Source organism: Temnothorax americanus, unplaced genomic scaffold (assembly GCF_048541705.1).
Source record: "Temnothorax americanus isolate GAGA-0224 unplaced genomic scaffold, ASM4854170v1 Scaffold15, whole genome shotgun sequence".
Lineage (NCBI taxonomy): Eukaryota > Metazoa > Arthropoda > Insecta > Hymenoptera > Formicidae > Temnothorax > Temnothorax americanus.
This window is the reverse complement of record NW_027509286.1, coordinates 72,512-95,719: the sequence shown is the minus strand read 5'-3', so window position 1 is coordinate 95,719 and position 23,208 is coordinate 72,512. Positions and strand designations below refer to the sequence as shown.

Genomic DNA, 23,208 nt, shown 5'->3' with positions numbered 1-23,208 from the left:
AGTGGTCAGTGGTGAGCAGTGGTTGGCGGAATGTAGACGAGAAACCGCGTGCCGCGTGGCGTGGTCAATTTTCCTACCTGGCGCGCCGCGTTACGGAAGAGAAAAGAAGCTTCGCTCGCGTAGGATGATCCCCAAAGGTAAGAACCAATCACATTCAATTGCTACTTTGCGCTTAGCTACACAGTGCACACACATTTTTCGTAGAACGTAACAGTAAGGTTTCGACCAATCGCGTGGCTCGATTCAGCCGTCTATAACCGTAGAAGTAAGAATCGAGCAACACGATTGGTCAAAACCTTACTGTTACGTTTTACGAAAGGTGTGTGTGTGTGTGCCCTGCTTTACTACGTTTACGCAAGCGTTAGTTCTGTAGTAACTTACGATAATATAAGTATAACATAATTATGGAGAAGCATTTTTAATTCAGTCAATTTAATACGACTAATACGACGCTACACGATTAGAAAGAAAACGGTAATTATATCGGTAAAACAGACGACTCCAGCATATATCCCTTTAAATATAAAATTTTTATTCTTAATCATCATATCGTAACATCAACCATTTAAATTACATTTGACGTTGCTTAGATTATAGGACTGTGAGATATATAAGATTCTCTACGCATTTCTCTTTATCTTAAAAATTAAAGCAAAAGACAAGAATACAATATTTTTATTCCGCACAGGTGCTGTTAGAGAAGAGCGAGAACTGAAAGAAAATTTTGAAATACTTGGAATAAAAAATTTAAATATGAAGAAACTGTATCACTGCATTCGCAATAAAGATTGCTCCAACAGTGTTAAAAAATTAAAAAAATTTATAAAGATGGGGTAATATCACGTATATATATACTTTTGACTTCGACATAGATATAGATAGACCTACGCGGAACAAGAAAATAGTAGATGTGTTATGAAACGTATTAGATTTGTTATTTTAATCGGAATCCGAACCGGAACTGGCATCCGATTCGTACTCTCCGACGTTGATAGTAAATTTGTATTCTTGATCGCAACCGAGATAAGCGTCGCTCATGAAGTACAGGGTGTAGGAGTGCTGGCCGGGTGCCGGAGCAACGAAATCCAGTTTGATCTTTGCCTTCTGTTGTAACGTCAGGCGCTTGATAGAGAGCAAGGAATTGCTCTTTGGGTCGCCGATCACCACCCACCAGCCTTCCTCACGTTTTTGCGGGAAGAATGGCGCGACTACCGGCCCAATTACCTCGTCCTCCCGTTCCAATTGTACGATCACGTTTACCGTGCCGCCGCTGTGCAATTTGTCTTTATCTTGTACCTCATACGACATCTCAATGTTAGGATACCGGTTACAGAATTTCGCCACGTCCGCCATCTGCGCATCCGTTAACTGCAACAGCCGATTTCGATCGTCATCCTCGAGCTCCATCACGTCGAACACGGTCTCCACGCCTTTGTCGGTGCAGCGCTTGATGGTCTCCGCTGTGAAGTGCGGCAGTTGCTTTAAATAGGAATCCTTGGACCACATCGCCTGCGTCACCATCTGCGCAAGTTCCATAGCGGCGACGGCGGGTGCCAACCATCCGGAAGAGCTCAGCACGTCGACGCAAGCTTGTATCAGCCTCACGGCCTTGCCCAGCACCAGTTCGGTGTCCTTCTGCAATTCTGGACCTAGCTGTATCCTCGACAAGTGAGCTTGCAGCAGAAGCTGCGCTTTCACGTGAGGATCGGCCATTCTAGCGGCTTGTGGCGCATGAGGTAGACGCGCAGCCAAACTTCTCAGTAAATTCTCTTCTCTTTGTCGCACTGGAACGCTCTCGTACTCAGCAGCTGCTGAAATAATCTCCAACAAACCCCTGATCTTCGTCTTATTGTTGAGAGACAGACTGAACAATTCGATGGTGGCGTAATTGATGTAATAGTAGGCGGCGATCATTCCCAGATTGAGCGGCAAAGTATCCATCTCGTCTTCTACGGCGACACACTTGGCTTGTTCTAGGTCGGTCAATGTACTCTCGACCAACTCGGACAGATGATCCGATAGGTGCCGATGCGTGACGCCTTGCAGGCCGTAGTAATTAGGGTTCTGAGTGAGTCGTCGGTACAGGAAAGTCCACGTGAGGTAGTCAACCGCGTCTTGTTTGTTTTCGATCGTCTTCGTCACAATCTCCGCATTGAAGTGATCGTGCAGCCGGCGATCCAAGTGGCTTTCCACTGGTAGTGGCTCGTTCAGGAACTTCTTGAAGAAATCTTTTTTCGAGCTTTGACACAGTAGCACGCACTTGGCGTCCTCGTCTTCTAGTGGGCGATTAGCTCGCGCCACCATTTGCAGCACGTCCGTGATTGGATAATCTTCATAAGCGTGTGTCTTGCCGTTGTAACACTGCGTGTCCATGACTACGACAAGGTGGGAGCTGATAGATAAACCCCAACAGAGATCCCTCGTCGCGACCGCCACTTGGATAGCTCCGCTGTCGAACAGTTGCTCGACTAAACGACGATCGTCGGCCGACAAACCCTCGTGAAGGTAAGCCACACCCTGCGACAGAGTTTCCTTTAGCGTTTTGTCGGTCATGCGATCGAGGAACGGCTTAATGTCAGCCTCTTCTGCATGGAAGAATTTCGAGGGTTGACCCTCGGCCGCCGTGAATGTTAGCAAGTCGATGGCCGTTAATCTCGCCTGCCGACGAGTGGGTACAAATACGATCACCGGTTTGTGCGCGGCATGCCGGAGAATCGCGTTATACACCGGTTTTGCCATGGCGGCTAATCTCGACGCGTTGTGGGTGACGTTTATACCTTGCACGTGCAGCTCTAAAGGTACCGGTCGCACAGAAGGATGAAAATTGAAGGTTGCCGCTGCCGGTGCTCCCAACCACTGTGCCGCGTCTTTGGCGTCGGCTAACGAGGCCGATAACGCTATTATCCTGGTGGGTTTGTCGAGCTGCGAAGAGATATAACGCGCTCGCGAACATGCAACTTCTAGCACCGGGCCCTCCTCACCGCCGATCAGCTGCAGCTCATCCACGATAAACAGCTGGATGTTCTGCACGTTCTTCCGCTGCTTCCACCTGCGCGATAACACGTCCCATTTGTCCGCCGTGGTGATAATGATCTGGCCTTTGGCCAGGAGCTTCAAATCCGTTCCCGTTTCACCGCTCAGCAGGACAACTTTTCTTCCCAGCTGTTGGCCGAATTTTGCCGCCCAATCGGCATAGACCAATTCGGCTAAAGCTTCCTTGCTCACCATATATACGCATCGTCCTTCCGGATTCTGCGTTAGTAATCTTAGTACCGCAAATTCCGCGATGGTCGTCTTTCCTGAACCTGTGGGCGCTCCAACGAACACGTTATCGTCAGAATTGTAGATCGCATTGAACACCTGTGTCTGGATCGGGTTAAACTGCGGAAAATCAGAATAGATGTTCTCGAATTTGGCATTTCGTAACGCCGTTATCGGCAGCGCCTGCAGATCCAGCAATTCCGTAGGCGGTAGATTCTTCTCGGGCAATATCAGATGTCGGAAGCTTACGGGCAATTGCGTCTCCGCGCCGATCCACCGATCGGACACCACGCGCAAAAAGTACTGCGGTGGCAGAGGCTCGAAGACTGGCACGAAGAATTTTATCACATGTTCATCGGCCGCATATTTGGCCTTGAGCAAAAAGTACTCGTGATGCAATATTACCTCCGAATCTACGTCCTCGACTAAAATCCAAAATGCTTCGGACATACCGTGAACCTTCTCGTCCCACTGGAAGTCCGGGGTGATAGTCAGCACGACTCTTAGAGTGGAACGCGTGATCGGTTGGATATGCGTGGAAAGGCCCAGTTTCGGAAACTGGTGGACGTATTTGTGAATGGTCTTGCCTAGCTTCGGCACGCGAATCAATTCGCCGATCTCGTTGGGCCCCAAATCATACAACCTCTCCCACGGGAAGTTTTTCTTCTCGATCTTCTTCACAATTTCCTCCGGCATCTTGCGGAATTGTCTGAGAGGCGACATCGACTGCCACATCCTGCGATCGATCATCTTGCAGATAGACAGGCACTTGTCCGCCAATTGTGCCCAACCGCGGAACAGAACAATCTCGAAGATAGCTCTCATGAGACGCGAGGCGGATTGCGTCACGAATACCATATCGGACATGAGAGCGAATCCCTCGAGTTTCAGTTGTGAAATATACGCTTGCAATAGCACATTCACTTTCGCGCTCGGTTCCTCGATGCTTTCCTTCACCGGTATCGGCACCCTTTCCATCAGTTTCTGCAGCTCCAACTTCTCTTCCTCCCTGACATTTATATTTTTGAACTCGCCCGACAGCGAGAACACCCGGAACAATTCTATTTCGCTCAACGTGCGCTTCAACAACTGATTGTACGTAGACATTGTTTCGTGAGTGCAATAATAATGAGACGCTATTCTGCCCAACTCGGTCGCCTGAAAATTGCCGGACTTGCGATCGTACTTGATCAAGCCGCTGCGATCCAATCCGAGTGCCGCCGAGTGGATTAGATCAGCTCTATGCAGCTCCAATAAAGGATCTTGCTTCAACTTGTCGTGACTTATCCCGTATAGATTCGGGCAGCGAAGCATTCTAATGTAAAGATAAGTGTAACCAAGCCAGGTAACCGCATCTCTGATATTTTGAATCGTACCCAACACCACCTCCGCGTTCAACATGTCGGACATCTTGCTGATTAATTGGGATTCAATGGGTAGTTGCTGATTTAAGAGCGACAGATAATACTGTAGCTCGCTATGATTCGTGATGAGGATGCCCTCGCCTTTGGTGTCGTACTGCGGCCGACCGGCTCGTCCTAACATTTGCAGTACGTCTAAAGCGCCTAGCTCGACCCATCTACCCTTTTCCGGATTGTATACCTGGGTGCCCTTGATAATAACCGTGTGAGCCGGTAAATTGACGCCCCAGGCTAAAGTTGCTGTAGACACGAGAACTTGTATGTGTCTATCGGCGAAGAGATCCTCTACCAGGGTACGATCCACCCGAGTCATCCCGGCGTGATGAATCGCAAAACCGTATGGCAGCAGATCCTTAAGCTCCTGATTTTTCACTTGCTCCGCCTCTGTTCTTAGAACCTCCATCGACGCGGAACCTTCTCTGAGAAATTGACCCAAAGTATCCTTCTCCAGACACATGTCTCGAATAGCGCGTGCCGTTTTTCCGGTTTCTTTACGCGAGTGCACGAATATCAGTACCTGATTCCTGCCGGCGTGTTCCATGGTCTTTTCGTAGACAATCTCATTCATCACCTGGAAACGTTTCAATGCTTTCTTTTCGGTGACGCCGATATATTGCTGTTCCAAAGCTACAGGACGAAAACTGTTGTCGAAATAAAACAGTCCCGTTTCCGGTTTAATGCGTAAAAACGCTGCAACATCTTGATAATTGGGTAACGTGGCCGACAAGCCGACTAGACGCACATCTTCCTGAGTAGTTTCGATGTTTCGTATCGTTCTTGCCACCAGCGCCTCCAGGACAGGACCTCTCTCGTCGTGCAACAAGTGAATCTCATCAATAATAATCAATCGTACCAATGACGTGAAAGTTTTCTCGCCACCCTTTCTCGTTATAATATCCCATTTTTCCGGCGTGCACACTATCACCTGAGTAGCGGCAATTTGCTCTCGTGTTAACTGATGATCACCCGTCAATTCGGAGACAGTCAGATTGTACGTTGACAATCGCTTGCGAAAATTTCCGACCATTTCTTGCACCAGAGAACGCATCGGAGCGACATAAATTATTTTGAACTCATCTGCATTGATCGTACCATCAGCGTTTATATGCTTTCCAATTTCTCGCATCATGCACAGCAGTGCCACATTGGTTTTACCAGCTCCCGTTGGAGCACACAGCAGTAGATTTTCGTCACTCTCCAACGCCGTCTGATATAAACGACTTTGTATGCGATTCAATGTCTTGAAGCCTTCAAAAGCAGGTTGCACATACTTGGGCAATTGTTCAATTGGATGTAGTTTCTCATTTTCCGCAAACGGCTTCGGTTTTAAAGCAGGAACATGAACTTCTTCGTATCTGTGAATATTGTCAAATGATCGAGCATTAATAAGGTGAGCGACCCAAATAGCAAAGATTTCAAGGGGAAAAAAAAAGAAAGAAAGAAAAAAAATAACTAATATACTCACCCTTTTCGCTGTTTTCGAAAACTGCCGTCTGGTAGTTGGCAACGTTTGTTGGCCATAAAGTGACTTCCCTGAGCGAATATCAGATCCTCCAGATCTATCAAGTTTCTTGTACCTTGTACTTGTCCCCCTGGCCCTCCCGTATCTTCATTCTCTTCCCGCCTCTTGCGCTGCGATCTTGCTTCCATTGTCTCGTCAGCGTCGTCTTCGCCTTTACCCGTATCTAATTGCCGTAAGATTTTGGCAAGAACCGGATCATCGTTCATCTTGTTACGGATCTTTTGCCTTTCTGATTCAGACTGCGACGAGGCCAACATTGTACAGTACGCAACTGTAAATTTTACGAATAGTTTATTTCTTTTGAAATAACACATAAATTAAAAAAACCTGCAAAGATATAAATATTAATTTCGTTACACATGCAATTCTTACCTGTATGTCTGTATTTTTTAAGTTGTTTAATAAAGTCAAAGCAGTCGTAGCCCAATAAAAGTACAAGCTGATTCTCGCATTCGCGATCGTCCGCGGCGTCTTTCAAGACAGCTAGTACCTCAGCAGCTCTCGCTTGTGACATCATAGCATCGTCATATATCCTACTTAATCTTCTTTGCAACCAATACGCATCTATATCTAATGGATGCAACGGTTTTTCTTTCTTCATTTCTTCTGTTCCACCCAACTGCAAAAACATATGTAACAGTTAATATTTAGAATTAGTTACCGCTAATGATAATTGAGCACGGATGTGAAAGACACGTGGCTGGCTCCATTTGAGATCGGTGGATTCGCGATCGTGAGTCACGTATCATTGATCCGACACGAGGATCAAATAAGTCCGTAACAGTAGAGCACATAACGTAAAAATCTTAATCTACGGTTGTGTATACTTATGGCGCATCGCTTATTCTCCTTTTCACGCTACATCGGTATCCCCCAAAATGTAATTTGTGACCGGTATGGCATAAAAAAAGTAAATATGCCGAGGAGGCTAAGCGATATGCATCTCGTGCGTATCTCGATTTTATAAGAGATTTATTGGAGAACTGAAGATTACGAATGAAGGAGCACTCACATTTTCTGCATGAATAGCTCTATCGTCATTGGCTTCTTCACCCTCGTCTCCTTCGTCATCATTTTCTCGAACTTCTCCATACGCATCTTCATCGTCCTCTTCGCTACTCTCCTCAAACTGTACATTGATCCCATACGTTTCATCAATATTCTCATCGTTGGTTGTACTTTTTTCGTCACTGCCGAAATCCGTAATCTTCTTACCAAGGTTTACAAGCAGCGCGAATCTTTCTTCCGCTAATAAACCAAGTAAAAGCTCCGTTTCTTTTTTCTTTTCTTTCTCTTTAAGCCGATCATTTTTCAACACAGCTAGTACTTCGTCAGCCGCACCACAAAGAATATCGCGTGGCTGATCGCTCAAAGCTTCTTGTATGAAATGGAGCAATACCTCATAAGTCTGACGCGTCTCTTGTGTTTTCGGACGATATACAATACCAACCATTTCATCCACACCTTCGGATAATAATGTTGCTCCTTTCATACGTGCGAAGTCATATTGCGCCTCGTCGCGCTTTTGACGTCTATAAAATACCAAATATATCAACTTTGTATAATTCTTATGTGATTTCTCATAGCATTATTAGATTGCGATAAAACTTGTTGTAAAACTACAAAATAGAAAACTAATCTAAAACTATTCCTGTTAAGGACAATAAATTACACTGACAATTTACACCAGGGGCTTGATTGCGTAAAACGCGATCTTAAAACGAGGTGAAACGTGTGAGGAAATTTTGTCATTTTCACCTCCTTTCTCAAGACATCGACCCCCTTGAGACGCAACTTTAGGCCCAACTTTTTGTTTCAACCTCCACTAAATAGTTGACTCGACGCTCGTTACCTTGACGATGACATTGAAGATTCGAGGAAATAATTTTAATAGCGATTTAGCAGAAAATAACATTCCATCGTACGAATGGAATTGCACTTGAGGCAGATCATTGCACGCCTCAATTATGTATATCTAACGACGCATCGTCAAGACACGAGCAACGCGAAAGAGGTAGTAGAAATTAAATCGGGTTGAAAGTTGCTTCTAAATCGATTCGAGCCGATGATCTACAATAAACTCACTTGACTTTTCTCTCTTCCGCCTTCCCAGGTTTGGTACGCTGGGCCCTATCACCCATACGTGTACCATCCAATTTTCCCACGAGGGACATAACCTCGCCGGTAGCCTCATCTCGGCTGCGTCTTTCTATTAACCGGACGTCAGCTTGTAAAACGAGATTGGAATTCTGCAAATGTTAGCGCAACATAATGCAACATAAGCGCGCGCGCGCACACACACACACACCGTAACCGTAACGTTATAAACATCATGTTCATGTTCGTGTGAGATTAAAAAATAAACGTTATAAAAAAATTTATGAAATAAAATAAATAAATTTATAAATAAAATTAGCATAAAGATAATTCAAAGCAACTATTACGTCATTATTAAAGAACTAACAATAAGAAATAGGAAATACAAACCGCTTTATATTCGTACTGCAATTGACGCGCAGCAGCATCCGCCATGATTGCATTACATCGTTTTCAACCATAGACATATATGATAAAGGCCATTGCGCGTATCAAAGTTTTGGCCGTAAGAAAATAAACCACGCACAGTCGATTATTCTCCTTAAGGTGAAATTTCATGAGCAGTGAAAAGCAGCAGCAGATCGTACTGATTGGCTACAATATAGAGAAATTCTAGAAACTCGAGAACTTCTCTTTTTTGTAGCCAATCAGTACGATCTGCTGCTGCTTTTCACTGCCCATGAAATTTCACCTTTATTCGTTGACGGGTAGCACACGGTAGCATAGTGCGTACATACATACATACATATGTACATACATACTTGCATAGAAATAAACCTATGGAAAAGTACTTTAATCTACTTGTTTGTTTGTTTGTTTGTTTTTCATTATGTATTTCTTTAGAAATTATTTCAAGCTTTGTATATGTGTAAGATTTAAATGTGCGAGATAATTTAACATTGAACATCCGATACTAAGAAGTTTCTCGAGGTAAATTTTCAAATTTTTCGTTAATGGACATTTATTGTGTGTCGAGTGGTAGTTGAGGTTGAGGTTGTGATCTCGTTGATGAAGTTGACAAGGTATGGAGAGAAATATTCATATATCCGCTTCTTTTCTAATAATTTTATTAAAAAAACAATATGTTATATGAAGTAAGAAAACGTTTTAAATAGCTCGTATTGTATACGTAGAAGAAATATAGCTTATTAGAAGCAGCTCTCGAATAGCACTTCCCCTTTTAGAATTCTTAATAATTCATCAAAAACATGATACAAGCTAATTGAAATAGAAATTTTAAGGTCTAATGTTTGTGAACGTGTAATTATGTATAAATTAGTTGTTGGTTATTCAAATTTATAGTTGCTTGATTTTTACGAGGGACATTCAATAAGTAATGCAACATATTTTTTTCTTATTCAAGATTTGTTTTATTGCTTTAAGTTTTAAATACATCATACTTCTCCCCAATTCTTTGGCTACAAAAATATATCTTTTCAACATAATCTTCATTCAATTCTATGTCATCCAAATGTAAAAACCTGTATGTTACTGCTGTACCACTATAGGTAAAGAACGACAGTCGGCAGTCTACCCTACACCTTGGATCTTGCACCTTCTGCATTGACTTTCATCTTTTTGGCCTTCCGAAAGATACGATCCGCAGGAAAAGATAAGGCGGGCAATGACAAGAAAGTCATAGTCAAAGTAAGAAAAACGGCCGAGAGGCAGATCAGCAGAGTCAAATAGTTCACAAGAGCAAATAGTTATTTCAACCTAAAGAAGCCAAAAAAATGGCCATTTTGGCACAAATTAGGTACAAATATCTTTAAAATCTGATCGTGATAGAGCAATTCGGGTAACATATTCAGTTTCGGCACGCCAAAGTCCTTTGTAAAAGATTATTGAGATCTGAGGGTCAAAATTGACGTCGACCTATGTAATTTATAATAAATTATTTTTTAATTTATCGATATATTTTCTAACGTTTTTATCAATGAACATGACGTTCCTGACATTATTGTAAACTATACGTTCTATCGTAATCAGCGTCTGCTCATGCATTTGATAATCGATCAGAAATTCTTCTGACAAAGCTCGATTAGCCTTCTTCAGCCCTCTTCCATGTAAAGAATAATAGCACGCGCTAATAAATCACCGGTCTTGAAAACAGATGATCGATTTTGCTACTATAAGTAGCGATAAGTATACATTTTGACTTATCTTTAGATATAGATCACGAATATGCATGACTCATAACTATAAACGAGCTCTGTCTTGGGGCTTATAAGTACGAGTAAGTAACCAAAGTCCAAAAGACATTTAGGTATTTTTCTTCAATCTTTTTCTAAGCTGTTTTTTTTGTTTATTTAAACCTTGGAGAGTAAGCTTTTCAACTATAAAAATAGTTTGTGAAAGTTGGAGGCTGTATTAGGATAAAAGGAGTTTTATTCAGAGTGTGACTTATGTGATATCGATATCGAATAATTTTATATCCTTGTAACTTTTTTATTTGGCCTCTCATAAGAATGAGATCTGTATTTTTGGAATTGGCTCGTCAAGACGATTCAGAATATATACAGGTTGTTCGATTTATGTATGTCATAAAGTAAATCGCATATACTACATAAAAAACTGATTGTGAGTCGAAAAGTCCTTTATAGTTTTTAGATACTTTTAAGGATATTAAGCGAGATATTGCGAGTTAAAAAGTTTGAATAATTTCTCAATATAAGTATCCATAGATGAGGTGCATGTGTGCATATTCCGCAAATACCATAAGAAAGACATTGCCTCGAAATCTCAAGACTGAATACTTGTGTACAGTTTCAAAGCTAAAAGAACGCTGTTTAAAATGTGTTAATAAAAAAACATTAGAATATGATGTTTTCAAAACTATTATGAGAGAAAAATGGCTGGGTTTGTCCAGACCCCATGTGCGACTTACACGTATGCAAAAAATAAGTGTGGCCTGCGAGGGTTAAAATGCTTCATAATATATATATATATCACCTTTTAAATTATTGCAAGAAAAGTGGATATGCGAATATTTCTTTGCTCGTGTTCTTTGTGATAGATTATAACGTCTTTTCCAGGTATATGCTCAAACATAAATACTTTGCATCGATTTTGACGATTAAAAGTTCGAGGAAGAGGTGGCACTGAAATATCCAATTATGGCATCGGCGATCGAAGTTTTGGGGAAGCAAGCAATGAAAACGTTCAGCGATCGCCGGCTTTGTCAAAAAAACTTGGACAAATTGTTAAGTTTGCTAAACAAGATAACAGCCGAGGATGTGAAACTCGATAAAAATATTCTAGATTACGTTAGTAGGCAGCCCGCGCCTATGTGCGTGATGGATATATTCGAGAACAAAGACATAACAATTGCAATTTTCATATTGAAACATGGAGTTAGGATGCCTATGCACGATCATCCTGGAATGCACGGTTTATTGAAGGTATGTAAATATTTGTGTCATACATTATACATACATATATACGACATAATGCGTAAAAATTGATGGTATAACAACTATAATACATAGATTGTCCCCAAACCGAAAGATATTAGCTTAAGATTCGACAAAAGATATAATTTTGAGTAAATAAAGTTCCAATAGATTGTAATATGTATCATATATAACGTATACCGATCATAATATAGGTAATCAGTGGTATGGTAGAATTAAGCAGCTACAGTTTGAAGACAAAGAGCGATCATGTGATTAAAGCGAAGGAGGAAATTGCGGCAGTCAGGCATAGGCCTGACTATCTTCGTAGCAACTCACCCGCTTGTACCTTTACACCGACGGAAAAGAATTTTCATGAAATCTTGTGCGTGGAGGGTCCTGCAGCTTTTCTAGACATACTCAGTCCACCGTATGACGTCGACGATTTTGGCAAGGGAACGAGACCCTGTACGTTCTTCAAGGCCGTCAAGTCTAAGTTGTGTACAGAATTGACAGATATAATCGAAGAAGTTCAATTGACAGTTGTGGAGAATCTGCCGGACTTTTATTCTAAGAGTTTAGAGTACATAGGACCATCTTTGAAAAATCACTGTAATTAAGATAATACTTTTCACTTCGTGGTTCGTGAATTTTATATTTTTAACGCTGTGCGTAATCATAGTACATTGACTTTTACCACTATGATCTTCACCGCAAAACATATTTAAGATTTAAGGCTCCTGGTCCCTGCTACAACTGTCCTTATTTAATGACGTCAGATGCGAGAAATGACACGTTTGCGAATAAGCCTACACGATTAGGCTTTGCATTACATTCATTTTACGACTGTTTATCAACTGTCAAGGGAAACGGATAGAACTCGGAATATTTTTCAAGTGTGCTGAAGTGATCTGAAGTGTTTTTTTTTTGCAAATATCTTTTTGTTTGGAAATACCATGCAAGAATTTTCCATGTGTCATTTCTCGCTTTTGACGTCATTAAATAAGGACAGTTGCAGCAGGGACCAGGAGCCTTAAGTATAATGCATGCGATTGGTAGATATAATCGAATCAAGAGACACGGTAGTGGCTCGCGCCAAGTATACGCGTAGCGCGAGACCGCTTCGTGTATCTTTACACGAGCCGGAGAGTTGCGAGTACCTGAGATTATCAGATCTCAATAACAGCTAAATGTTTATATTGTGAACGCGTGGAGTTCATTGCCCTGCTAAATTTAGCTCCAACTCTTAGGTCGATTCTATAGTTAATCACATGTCACTGTTGGATGCCGAGTATGTACATAGACATAATATATTAGCGATTTTGAATGCTTGTGCTGTTCTGCACTGGTGCGTACTAAAGACTCTACTACATTTATCGAGAAAGATACGGTACATTTTTACTGATAAAGTATTCAGTGTTAATATATCTTCGTGTATAGCAGTCTTTTTAAAAAGTTAAAATAAATAAGGCAGTGCATGCCTGCCGAGTTTGCTAAGTAAATCGATCGAGCGATTTCCATGCCGACGATGCTTTAATGGGAAGAGTAAATAAAGAAAGAAAGAGTAATTGCTGTATCTCTTTCTTTCTTTACACCTACACAGTGACATCGTGGACAATCGTGCTTATGCGTGAAATAATAGATATTATTGAGGATTTTTTTGTTAAAAAGAGATCGAGAACGGTCGTTTTTTCTTTCTCTTTCTACATATCGTTTAAAGTCCTGCGTTTTATGCTCGATCTGTTTGTATTATGTCTATCCTAGAGAATATTATGATGTCTTAATATTAGGTATCTTATGGAACTGTCGGAAACATGTCATTATGATGCTTAAAACATCCTTACGTACCAATTTATGATGTTTTTAAGATATCGTTTTCAGATGTCTTTACAACATCTTATTTAGGATCGCTTTTAAGTCATATTTCATGGTAAGGTGACAATTGGTTATACAGAAGTGCATTAACAGGAAGAAAAACACAAGAGAAGAGCTTAGAGTTGTTTGATAAATACATATATTAATAATTCAACATTTATATTACTTAATGATCGTCTAGCTTTTATTATGTGGATATTGTGTACACTTGTCGTATATAAATAATAGATAGAGATAAAGTTTTATCATTGGCAAAGTTACGTAAATCGTTGATATACCGATTTACTAATTTCAGCTTTTATCTTTTGTTTGTTAATAAATTTCCTTGTTAATAAATTTCAATTAACTTAATTGTGTCATTATGCTAAAGTAATAAAAAATATCAGTGTCAGATTTAATTAAACAGACAGTAAAGTTACGTTACATCCAGATTGGTCACGACATATGTATTTTAATCAATAGATGTTGCACTTGGTAATAGTTGGGATAAATAGTTGTATGTGATCCAAACCATGTTTTATAAAAAATAACTTTCAGACATTTTCTCAGAAAAATGTCTTGAATCTTTTGACAGTGTTAAAAAGGTCTTAAAAGGGTGTCTTTTAAGGATCGTCTACAATAGCCGTAAGAGTATGTAGCAAGACGTAAGCGGTAAGCTATTGACCAACCACATTCGATTATTCTTGAATTGTAAAAATCTCATTAGTCAATAGCTTACTGCTTACGTCTTAATTACAACAATAGCCGTAAGTCCCGGTCTACAATAGATGTTTTAAGCCCTAAGCCTTAAGAAATTGTTCAATCACGGTTGAATTTAAGGAGAATAATTGATTGTGATTGGTCAATTTCTTAGGGCTTAGGGCTTAAAACACCTATTGTAGACGGGCACTAAGAGTATACAGTAAGACGTAAGCGGTAGTAAGCTATTAACTATGAAGATTTTTACAATTCAAGAATAATCGACTGTGGTTGGTCAATAGCTTACTGCTTACGTCTAATGCGTACTCTTGGGGCTATTGTAGACGAGCCATTAGATATGCGGTGTTATCTGAGCATGGATCCAGTCAATTATTTGTGAAAAATTTGATTAGATGCTCTATTAGATCGCATGCGCTCGACGTCCGACAGAGATGCGATTTAAATGAAGGACAGGCTTCACGATCAAACTTTGTTGTTCTTAACACTTCTACGTTGTTCACTATTTCACACTTGCGATGTGACTATATAATCACGTAACCATACGTAGAATAAGAAAGTCAGTGAAAAATGGAAGATGGAGCACTGAATAGCTCACAATCAGTGATGAACGGCAGTTGCCTGTAAAATAAGAAACCCAGTTTGATTTCTATTGCCCTGCAACTGAATAATTAATTGGAAAAATATTTCATATTCGTTATTGTTCCATTAAGGAACCGTAGAGTATAAATTTCAAGAACACAACCAAGGCCACTTGGTATGACAGTATGACGAGCGCTTGCTGAAACTTGGTGCCTTACGAGGAAGATAAAAAAATTGACATTTATTAAAAAACAATTATTTAAAACGTTTCTGATCTGTACTACAACATATCTAAAGCTTTAAATATAAAAAGAAGACGCTTGCGCGTTTTTCTTTATTGAAGCTACCAGGATAGTCAAATCTGTCGAGAATCTGGCAGAATCTGGCGTTTCGTAGGCATTGAAATGATGTATTGTATTCTATTTAAACATTTACGAAATGACAGACTCTGTGCGGTTTCGGCTGACAATCTGCCGACTATCAAATTATGTTGATAAACTTTGCCGGCAAAACACGAGTTTAATGTGGATACAGATAATACCGGATCTGTTGCGATGTCTGAGCAAATACTGCCAATCTATTGTCATACTGCGGGCAGTTTGCTTACCTAATATCTTTCTCGGATTACTTTTCGAACTATAAACCACAACTTTGAAAACTACTGTGTAGCTCATTGTCAGTAGGTATGCGCTTTTTTCTTAATTTTGTCTTATTATAAACGTGATTTTGAGCGAATGAAAGATAATGCGAATAGTGGGAGAGCAACGCAAAATAACGCAAGAAAAAAAAGTCCACTTTTAACGTTTAGTTAAGTTATGATATATAAGCATATTAATTCATCAAGATCGTTTATATCAAGATTTAAAGACGAATTCAATTCAAAGTCAAGTGTAGAAGAATTAATATAATTATTTTCATTTTTAACGTTTACTTTGTAAGCAAAAATTGTACATTTTGTTACATATCGATTTAATCTATTTTTATTGTTACCTATTTTTATTGTAATATAAAGCATTATATGTAAAAAATTTATTTTTTGAAAACTTACATATTTTAATTAATATATTTCTCTTATCTTTTATGCGTTTTAATTTTTAAGATATTAATTATTTATTGCAAGATAGGTTGTAAAATAAATTTGTATCGGTAATATTTTCTTTAGATATATAGTACAAAAAAAGGTCATTACGAGACCGGGCAAAACAGTTTAGATAGAAAAGATAATAAAGAGAATGCCCTGACTCTCGAGATATTAATAAATTGTTAGTAAAATTAAGAACATCGTGAAAAATATGTATATATTATCTTCGAAAGCGGTGTTTTAAAATTTAAGAATATTTTCATAACTGGAAAAAATATCTGTTACTTTTTAAACTTTTTTTTTTCTTATTTTGAAGCTAAAGTACTTAAATAAAATATACATATAATGTTACATTAAAAGGCAGGATAATATTGAAAACAATCAATTTTTATTTTAAAAAAACATTGTTTTATATTTTGAGCTACAGATAATGATTTTTAAATATGTCTAAATGTTTAAAAAAGAGGTTGGATATAGTCCTCTAGCGATCTGAAGGATTAACGGATAATCAAGAAATAATTTAAAAAACTTGTTATTTGGTGGCCCTCCTTCCTCTCTGCTAAGCTTTGACTTGAAATAGATAAAGAAAAAGAGGATGATCATCAAAACTTAGAAGCATTTTTCTATAAAATTATTTTTTTTATTCTTATGCATGTACCTTTTTCTTGGAAAATATTAAACCTATAATTTGATTGTACGTTTTTCAATAATTGAGATTGTAAAAAATAATTTTCAAATAATAAAAATTCAGAGGTTTGTTTAAATAAAAAAACGTCGATCAAAATGTAGTTAATTATATAAGAAAACAAAAAATTAAGTATGACTCGCGAATATGTTGATCTGGTGCTGAGAAAAAGGAACATAGGTAATTTCATCTCATAATTTCACAAACCACCTTTTTAAAGACAACGTATACATAATTTTTTTAACAGAAAACGGCAAGAATATTATTAGCATCTATTCAATAAATATATTTGCATACAAAAAGTTATTAAAAAACATCGCTCTAAAAATTGTATACTTTATTTGTTAATAATATATTTGTGTTAAATGTGTGTGTGGATTGGTTTATGACGTATTTATAATTTATAATATAATATTTTATACTTTGAAAAACTTGTTATATTTAACCAGGAAAAAGGGGAATAAATTCAATAAAGGTATAGTTAAAATCTACATTGTTAAAAAAAATATCAAGTTTGTAAACTTATTACAAAATGATACTATTAATTATTCGAGTATGTGTATCAGTACTCGATCACTTCGAACAGACAATTTATTTCAAACTAGCAAATCAGGTACTCAGATATTTTTTATCTGAAAAATGATTAAAATAAAAGAATATGACACATTTGACATTTTTAAAAATTATTGTAAGATACAATGCTTGTTACTTGAAAGTTTCTTTTACTATTTACGTAGACAAGTTAACGAACATTCAATCTTTACATGGTTATTGAGTGCTTGGCTTATTAGCATTGGTTTGAATAACGGATTTGCGACTTTGAATGCCCGATATCCAATACTATTGCAAAATAAAATGTAAATGTATATGACACGAAATATAGATGTAACTACGAACACTGTAAATTTTTATGTAAGTAAATAATTATGGTTTTCTTATATTTGCTACAGAGATTATTTTATGACAGCATTTACATGTGAGATTAGATTACAAAATATAGTTCACGAACCTTAATTCTAATATAGCATATTTATGTATAAACATATATGTATACATATGTATGCGCACGTGCACACACATATATATACATATATAATTTATACATATATAAATTTCTGTATTCTGTAGACGTATCTAGAGTCACAGTAAATAGTTTTACGTAACAAACATTTGTCATAATAATTTGTTACGTTTATTTCTTTTCTCTGCGATAGCACTTGAGCTTTTCACTATAATATAAAATTCAAAATCAATGATTATTGCTAGATTATTTAAAGTTAGATAACGCTAATAACATAAAGAAAAAAATCGTGTAATTATTCCCGCTTTCATTCTTCATCGTACAAGGAAGATAGTAGAAAGTATTACCCGTGTAATATAATTATTAAAAAGTACTGTTCCTCTAAATGTTAATTTAAAGGAGATGTCATCCTTTAGATTGCCCAACATCTTTCACCTTTGGAAAATACAATCCTGAATCACAATCACTGATCTTACTCAAATGTAATTCTTATTTTTATATCCTTATATACAACTATCTCTTTATTTCACATGGCTGTACTACGCGATCAACCTGGATATATACGTAACATTAAAGATTATATCTGTAAGACCGTTTATGTATAAATAGCGCTACTGTTGTAGAGTGTCGATCTGCTCCTTTTTACATTTGAAAGATTATATCCACACTAATCGACGTTCAAATATATTCATTGATATTTTATTTAACTTCGATCACTCTCGGAGTCTTGTTGCCTTTTGTATAACGCTACATTGCTTTCCGTATAGTCCATTACGCGACGCTGACACTGTCTCTTGTATTGTTGCTGTTTATGATAAATTTTGAACGCACCTTTTATTGTTATAAAGGCTGCACCACCCTACAGATATAAGAAATAGAAAAATATATTTAAAAAAGTACACGCGCGCACAACACACAAATACAACAGGGAACTATTTGTGTAGAAATGAATGATTTATAATGGCAAATTTTTTTATATATATAAACAAGACGGTTCTTCAGTTACTTAAAGAATAATGTTAATTTTTAATAATATACATATATGAAATCGTTTTGTATATATTTGAGAGTAATACAAGATTTGTGACAGTATTTTTATAATTTGAAGAATTAATACGTACCAACAATGTTCTCTGAAAGTTGGAACTTATGCTTTCGAAGAATATTCTTCCGCATAGACTAGCGATGGTCGGCAGTAAAAGTGCGCCGCAAAGAACACGTGTCGCAGACACTGGATCGTTCATTGGAGGTATATCTTCAGATTGTATACTTGTGTCTTCGTCGGTATAACTGCAACAATTATATTTTAAAAGCATGTTATTTTAATTGGATGCATTTTTCACTATATTCTGTATTATATCGGGTTTTCCGTAAATAAAAACTGTTCAGTTAAATATATGTAATTTCCAAAGATATTTATATAGAGGATACATCACCAGTGTTTATTACTTCCAATAAATCTTAAAGTATGACGTTTGATTTTTTAAGAGAACCAGTTTATAATCGGCACAATAATAATCTCGTTCTAAATGGAGGCATTTTTAGAATTTCAACATCACTATTTTTCGTAATGGAATCAGTTTTTCTACACAACTCAATTATCTTTATTCTACTTATAAAAGTATTAGGATAAAGTCAACGAAAAGTGAATGTTATGAGATAACGTATCAAATTATATTTTTTGCAAACTCATTTCACATTTTTCGATTACTTTATCTACTTTTATGCAGAATAAAGAGTATCGATTTACGTGTGTGATTAAAAAATTTACCTGGAGTAAGATTGCGTTGACCCCACAAGATGTAGCCTTAAAAATTAATAAACTTTCAATTAAAGCGTTTTTTTTTAAACTCATATTTTAGGATATACTGGAAGTAGAAATTTCTAGTATCTTTACAAGCATAATACATACATAACATATATTATATTTTTAAAATGGCGATAAATATTATAGATTTCCTTGCAAAATGAGAAAAAAAAGAAAATTGCACTAGAACATAAATTTACTACGGTATATACATATGAATAGTGGAATTTGACTGTTTATCGATAGTAATATTGCCGATACAAACCTGCTCGGTAGAAAATGCCTTAAAATAGGAACTTTGGATGCGTGTCGCCTCAAAAAACTAAGGGCCTGATCTTCCCAACGAAGCATCTTTCCCAAAACCAACATAATTGGAATAGTTGGCAAGCCAACCAGTAGGACTAAAGGATCAGCCTGTTCCATCATGGTAAGACCATCCTTATGACCCACCACTTGCATGACGGTAACCGCACCATAAGTCACAGCTGTCCAATATATGGATCCAACTACTATACCAGCGGCGATAAAAGGGCATACTCGGAAGATGACCGCATCAATCGTGTCGAGTACTACCACTAATGGACCTACAATTGATTCGCATGTAGGATACTCTACACGTGCAGAGTATAATTATAATATATATCACAATAAAATAAAGTAAAATAACGTTTATATAAGACAGATACTTGTAATTTTAAGAAATGACAAAAACACTGAACTAACTGTAACATTAGATATAACAATGTCACGCATACATATATATATATACACACACATGCATACACATATGTATCTATGTATGTACAATATAATATATTCACCCATGTTTGGATAAACTATGATATATTCCGTATTGCATTGTGGGCACGCCACGGCATGTCCAGCATGACCCTTTTGCTTCTCATCGACCCATCTCTGAATACAACCCTGATGAACCCATTTCGTAGTGCCTCGGCAATGACACGGTTTAACCCACGCTGCGGTCGCATCGTCTTCATCGGTTGCAAAGCATACCCAGCAGTATCGCCTGCTGGATAAAAGAGGTTGACATTATAAATTAATAGAACGCGTCAAACAATAATCGCAGGAATTTGCCGTAAGTCTAAAAAATTATAAAAAAATTAGACGATATAAAAGGTTACCCAAGTAAGTACGCAAACTTGAAGGGGATATTCTTTGGCTTATTTCAAGAAGACAAAGTCCTACAAACGTGTGTCCTAAACTGCTTCGTTCTCAAAATACAGAGCGTCAATGTTGCGGGAGAGAGGGGGGAGAATGTAAAATTTCGAAAATCTGGAAAACGTTTAAAAATATTTTACTCAAATTTGGTACGCGTACACGTGGTATTAAGAACCATTTTCTAGTACCGATAAAACATTTTTAGATTCACCAGAAGCATGCATCTTTGACACTCTGTATTTTGAAAATGAAGCAGGACATATATATATATATATATATATATATATATATAAATGTTTATACATTCATAGGATCTCTTCTTCCTAAAGTAAGCCAAGGAATTTTTCCCCTTCAATTTTTTTATACTTACTTAGGAGACATCTCATAGTTTGAAGAATATTTCTTGGCAATAATAAATGCACCGAGATTGAAGGTACAATTGAAATCGAGCTTACACGCATTCGTTAAAAAAAAGAAAAAAATGCATAATTGCTTCAAACAATAAGCATAAACTTACTCTTCTTCCGGAGTCAACGATGGCACGCTGGACGTGATTTGATTCGGCGAAGATGCCCCATCGGTAATATCAACAGATAACTCATGATCCGTTACGTCGTCCCATGCATTTTGAGAACTATCATCCTCCAGCGACGCTACTTGAGCCACGGCTCGAGAATCAGATACTTCTGTTATAAAAAAAAGTGACGTTCATAAATTCGCTCTGCATTAGGCAAAAAGATTTCGTTCGTCAAGCGTTACCATTGTTAGAGTCAACAGCTTGTCTATCGGATCTCAAATTTGTGCTGAGTCTCCTTAGAGCTTCCTCTATGCTTGGAAGACGTCGGATGTTGGCCCTGGTTATACCGGACTCAATACGCACTATCCTTCCACGGCTATCAAGCCCATAGGAGATATGCGGCAAGTTATCGTCAGACATCGCGTCTCAGTGAGGCAAAACGCTCTCGCAAGTTCATTACCACCTGGAAAACACAAGACGATACTTAATTATCGCCTACAAACGCATCTCTCTAACAGTCTGAACGCGAATCGCGAGCGCTTTTGACCCATACAGCCGATTCACTTTTTTAGCGAATAAGTATATTCCCATTAGTTGCACAATTTTCTTTTTTTCGAGCTTTCTTCGGGTGAGGAAGGATCGGTGCCCGGTGCCTTCTCAACCTAATCCCAAAATTATATGACACTTGGTTAGGTTCCGATATCTGAATGCGGGAGGTTATACGGTTATATAATCGGTTGTATCTTGTATCAGCGGAAAATTCTGTCTCGGGCGAGTTTATACTTTTGGCATTCCGTTACCGCGAATCGCATAAATATTACGCAAATGTTTTTTTGCGCACCGTAGGTGCGCACCGTTACGCAACGTAATTTCACGATTTTTTTATTCGCCACTATCGACAGTATCGACAATCGACACTCGTATCTCGTATGTATGTACATACATCGAACCTATTCGTCCTAAGGTGGATGAATGGAGAATGGAGCCGTATCGTATATGCGAGCACGAGGCGCACGAGTCAAATCACTCAATCCTGTCGAGACTGTCCGCTGTCGCCGCTGTCGGTGTCGGGGTCGGGGGACGGCGAAATCAGCGAAATCAGCGAAATGCGATCGCGCGAGGATCGTACGTCGTACGTCAACCGCGTCAACGTCAATGTATATGATGCAAACGTGAACTGACGTAAACGCGCGACGCTGAATACGCTGATTGACGGCACTGACCAGCACTGACCGTCACTGACGCCTCAGCAGTCAGCTCTTTTACGATTAAATGACCTTGCGTTCATGACTACATCTTGATCTATCTTATTATTTTTATTTATATACAGGGTGTTTTCCAAATAAGTCCACAAACTTGAAGGGGATATTTCTTGGGTTATTTTAAGAAGATAAAGCAGGGCACACTTTTCCGTAGAACTGGTAGAACGTAACAGTGAGGAGTGAGGTTTTGACTTTGACCAATCTGCACAACGCATACGGCGTAAGCATAAGAAAACTGCGCGGTCCATACACATGTGCATAAGGAAATAGACCACGCAGATTTCTGAGGCTGGTTTCACATGGGACGTAAGATGCGTATGCGTAACTTGCGTCAGCCAATCAACGCGTCTCAGCTACTAAAAATTGACTAATCACAGTCGAATGTGAGAAGAATAATCGACTGTGATTGGTCAATTTCTTAAAGATTAAGGCTTAAATCAACGGTTACGGCTATTATAAACCAACCCTTAGAAGGAGAAGGGAGTATGTATGTGTGTACCCGGGTGACGTTTCCGAACGCAGCCGTGCTGAAAATCTATAGTGCGCGTAACATATACTATAGGATTTTTAGCACTCGGGTGGGGAATCCGAACGCAGCCATGGCTGTTGCTGATCGTCCTTGAGGGTGCCATTACATGGAGCGCGGAAAACGCGGAAACGCGGAAGCGCGGAAGACAAAATTTACTAGATTTCCGTCGATCCGTTCCGTCTGTTTTGAATGCCTTATATTACATGGAGCATATTTTGAGCGGAAAAGCGGAACGGAGAATTATAAAATATTAATTTTTAACGGTATTTATTGATTAAAAT

General features: G+C 38.4%; 3 protein-coding genes across 11 annotated transcripts; 1 reads left to right on the top strand and 2 right to left on the bottom strand.

Moving 5' to 3' along the window:
• Positions 1–4: 4 nt before the first annotated feature.
• LOC143895078 (2-aminoethanethiol dioxygenase) lies at positions 5–15,061 on the top strand. 6 transcript variants are annotated; one of them, XM_077401891.1, is made up of 4 exons: positions 9,057–9,231; positions 9,810–9,948; positions 11,337–11,702; positions 11,909–15,061. In XM_077401891.1, exons 3-4 carry the CDS (start codon positions 11,418–11,420, stop codon positions 12,311–12,313), a joined length of 690 nt encoding a protein of 229 aa, XP_077258017.1. In that variant the 5' UTR covers positions 9,057–9,231; positions 9,810–9,948; positions 11,337–11,417; the 3' UTR covers positions 12,314–15,061. The 6 variants fall into 6 exon arrangements, with proteins under 6 accessions (XP_077258020.1, XP_077258017.1, XP_077258014.1 ...); XM_077401888.1 differs by having other exon boundaries at positions 9,810–10,057; XM_077401890.1 differs by having other exon boundaries at positions 9,057–9,323; positions 9,810–10,057.
• On the bottom strand, positions 512–8,849 carry L(3)72ab (U5 small nuclear ribonucleoprotein l(3)72Ab). The gene is made up of 6 exons (XM_077401698.1): positions 8,692–8,849; positions 8,290–8,453; positions 7,217–7,736; positions 6,577–6,823; positions 6,148–6,475; positions 512–6,037 (listed from the first exon to the last, which is right to left on the bottom strand). The coding sequence occupies exons 1-6, from the start codon at positions 8,734–8,736 to the stop codon at positions 940–942; spliced, it is 6,402 nt and encodes a 2,133-aa protein (XP_077257824.1). The 5' UTR covers positions 8,737–8,849; the 3' UTR covers positions 512–939.
• Positions 15,062–16,331: 1,270 nt separating the features above from the next.
• LOC143895067 (E3 ubiquitin-protein ligase MARCHF5) lies at positions 16,332–22,536 on the bottom strand. 4 transcript variants are annotated; one of them, XM_077401869.1, is made up of 8 exons: positions 22,080–22,536; positions 21,379–21,599; positions 21,137–21,305; positions 20,262–20,470; positions 19,706–20,051; positions 19,405–19,440; positions 18,755–18,923; positions 16,332–18,492 (listed from the first exon to the last, which is right to left on the bottom strand). In XM_077401869.1, exons 2-8 carry the CDS (start codon positions 21,554–21,556, stop codon positions 18,337–18,339), a joined length of 1,263 nt encoding a protein of 420 aa, XP_077257995.1. In that variant the 5' UTR covers positions 21,557–21,599; positions 22,080–22,536; the 3' UTR covers positions 16,332–18,336. The 4 variants fall into 4 exon arrangements, with proteins under 4 accessions (XP_077257995.1, XP_077257996.1, XP_077257997.1 ...); XM_077401870.1 differs by having other exon boundaries at positions 20,262–20,467; XM_077401871.1 differs by having other exon boundaries at positions 19,706–20,024; positions 22,080–22,535.
• Between the last annotated feature and the right edge of the window lie 672 nt (positions 22,537–23,208).

Coding starts and splice junctions, on each gene's coding strand:
- LOC143895078 (XM_077401894.1), top strand. CDS start 11,418: ATGGCATCGGCGATCGAAGTTTTGGGGAAGCAAGCAATGAAAACGTTC. Junction 11,703..11,908: donor GAATGCACGGTTTATTGAAG/GTATGTAAATAT, acceptor ATCATAATATAG/GTAATCAGTGGTATGGTAGA.
- LOC143895067 (XM_077401869.1), bottom strand. CDS start 21,556: ATGTCTGACGATAACTTGCCGCATATCTCCTATGGGCTTGATAGCCGT. Junction 21,306..21,378: donor AGCTGTTGACTCTAACAATG/GTAACGCTTGAC, acceptor TTTTTATAACAG/AAGTATCTGATTCTCGAGCC. Junction 20,052..20,261: donor CATAGTTTATCCAAACATGG/GTGAATATATTA, acceptor CTGCACGTGTAG/AGTATCCTACATGCGAATCA.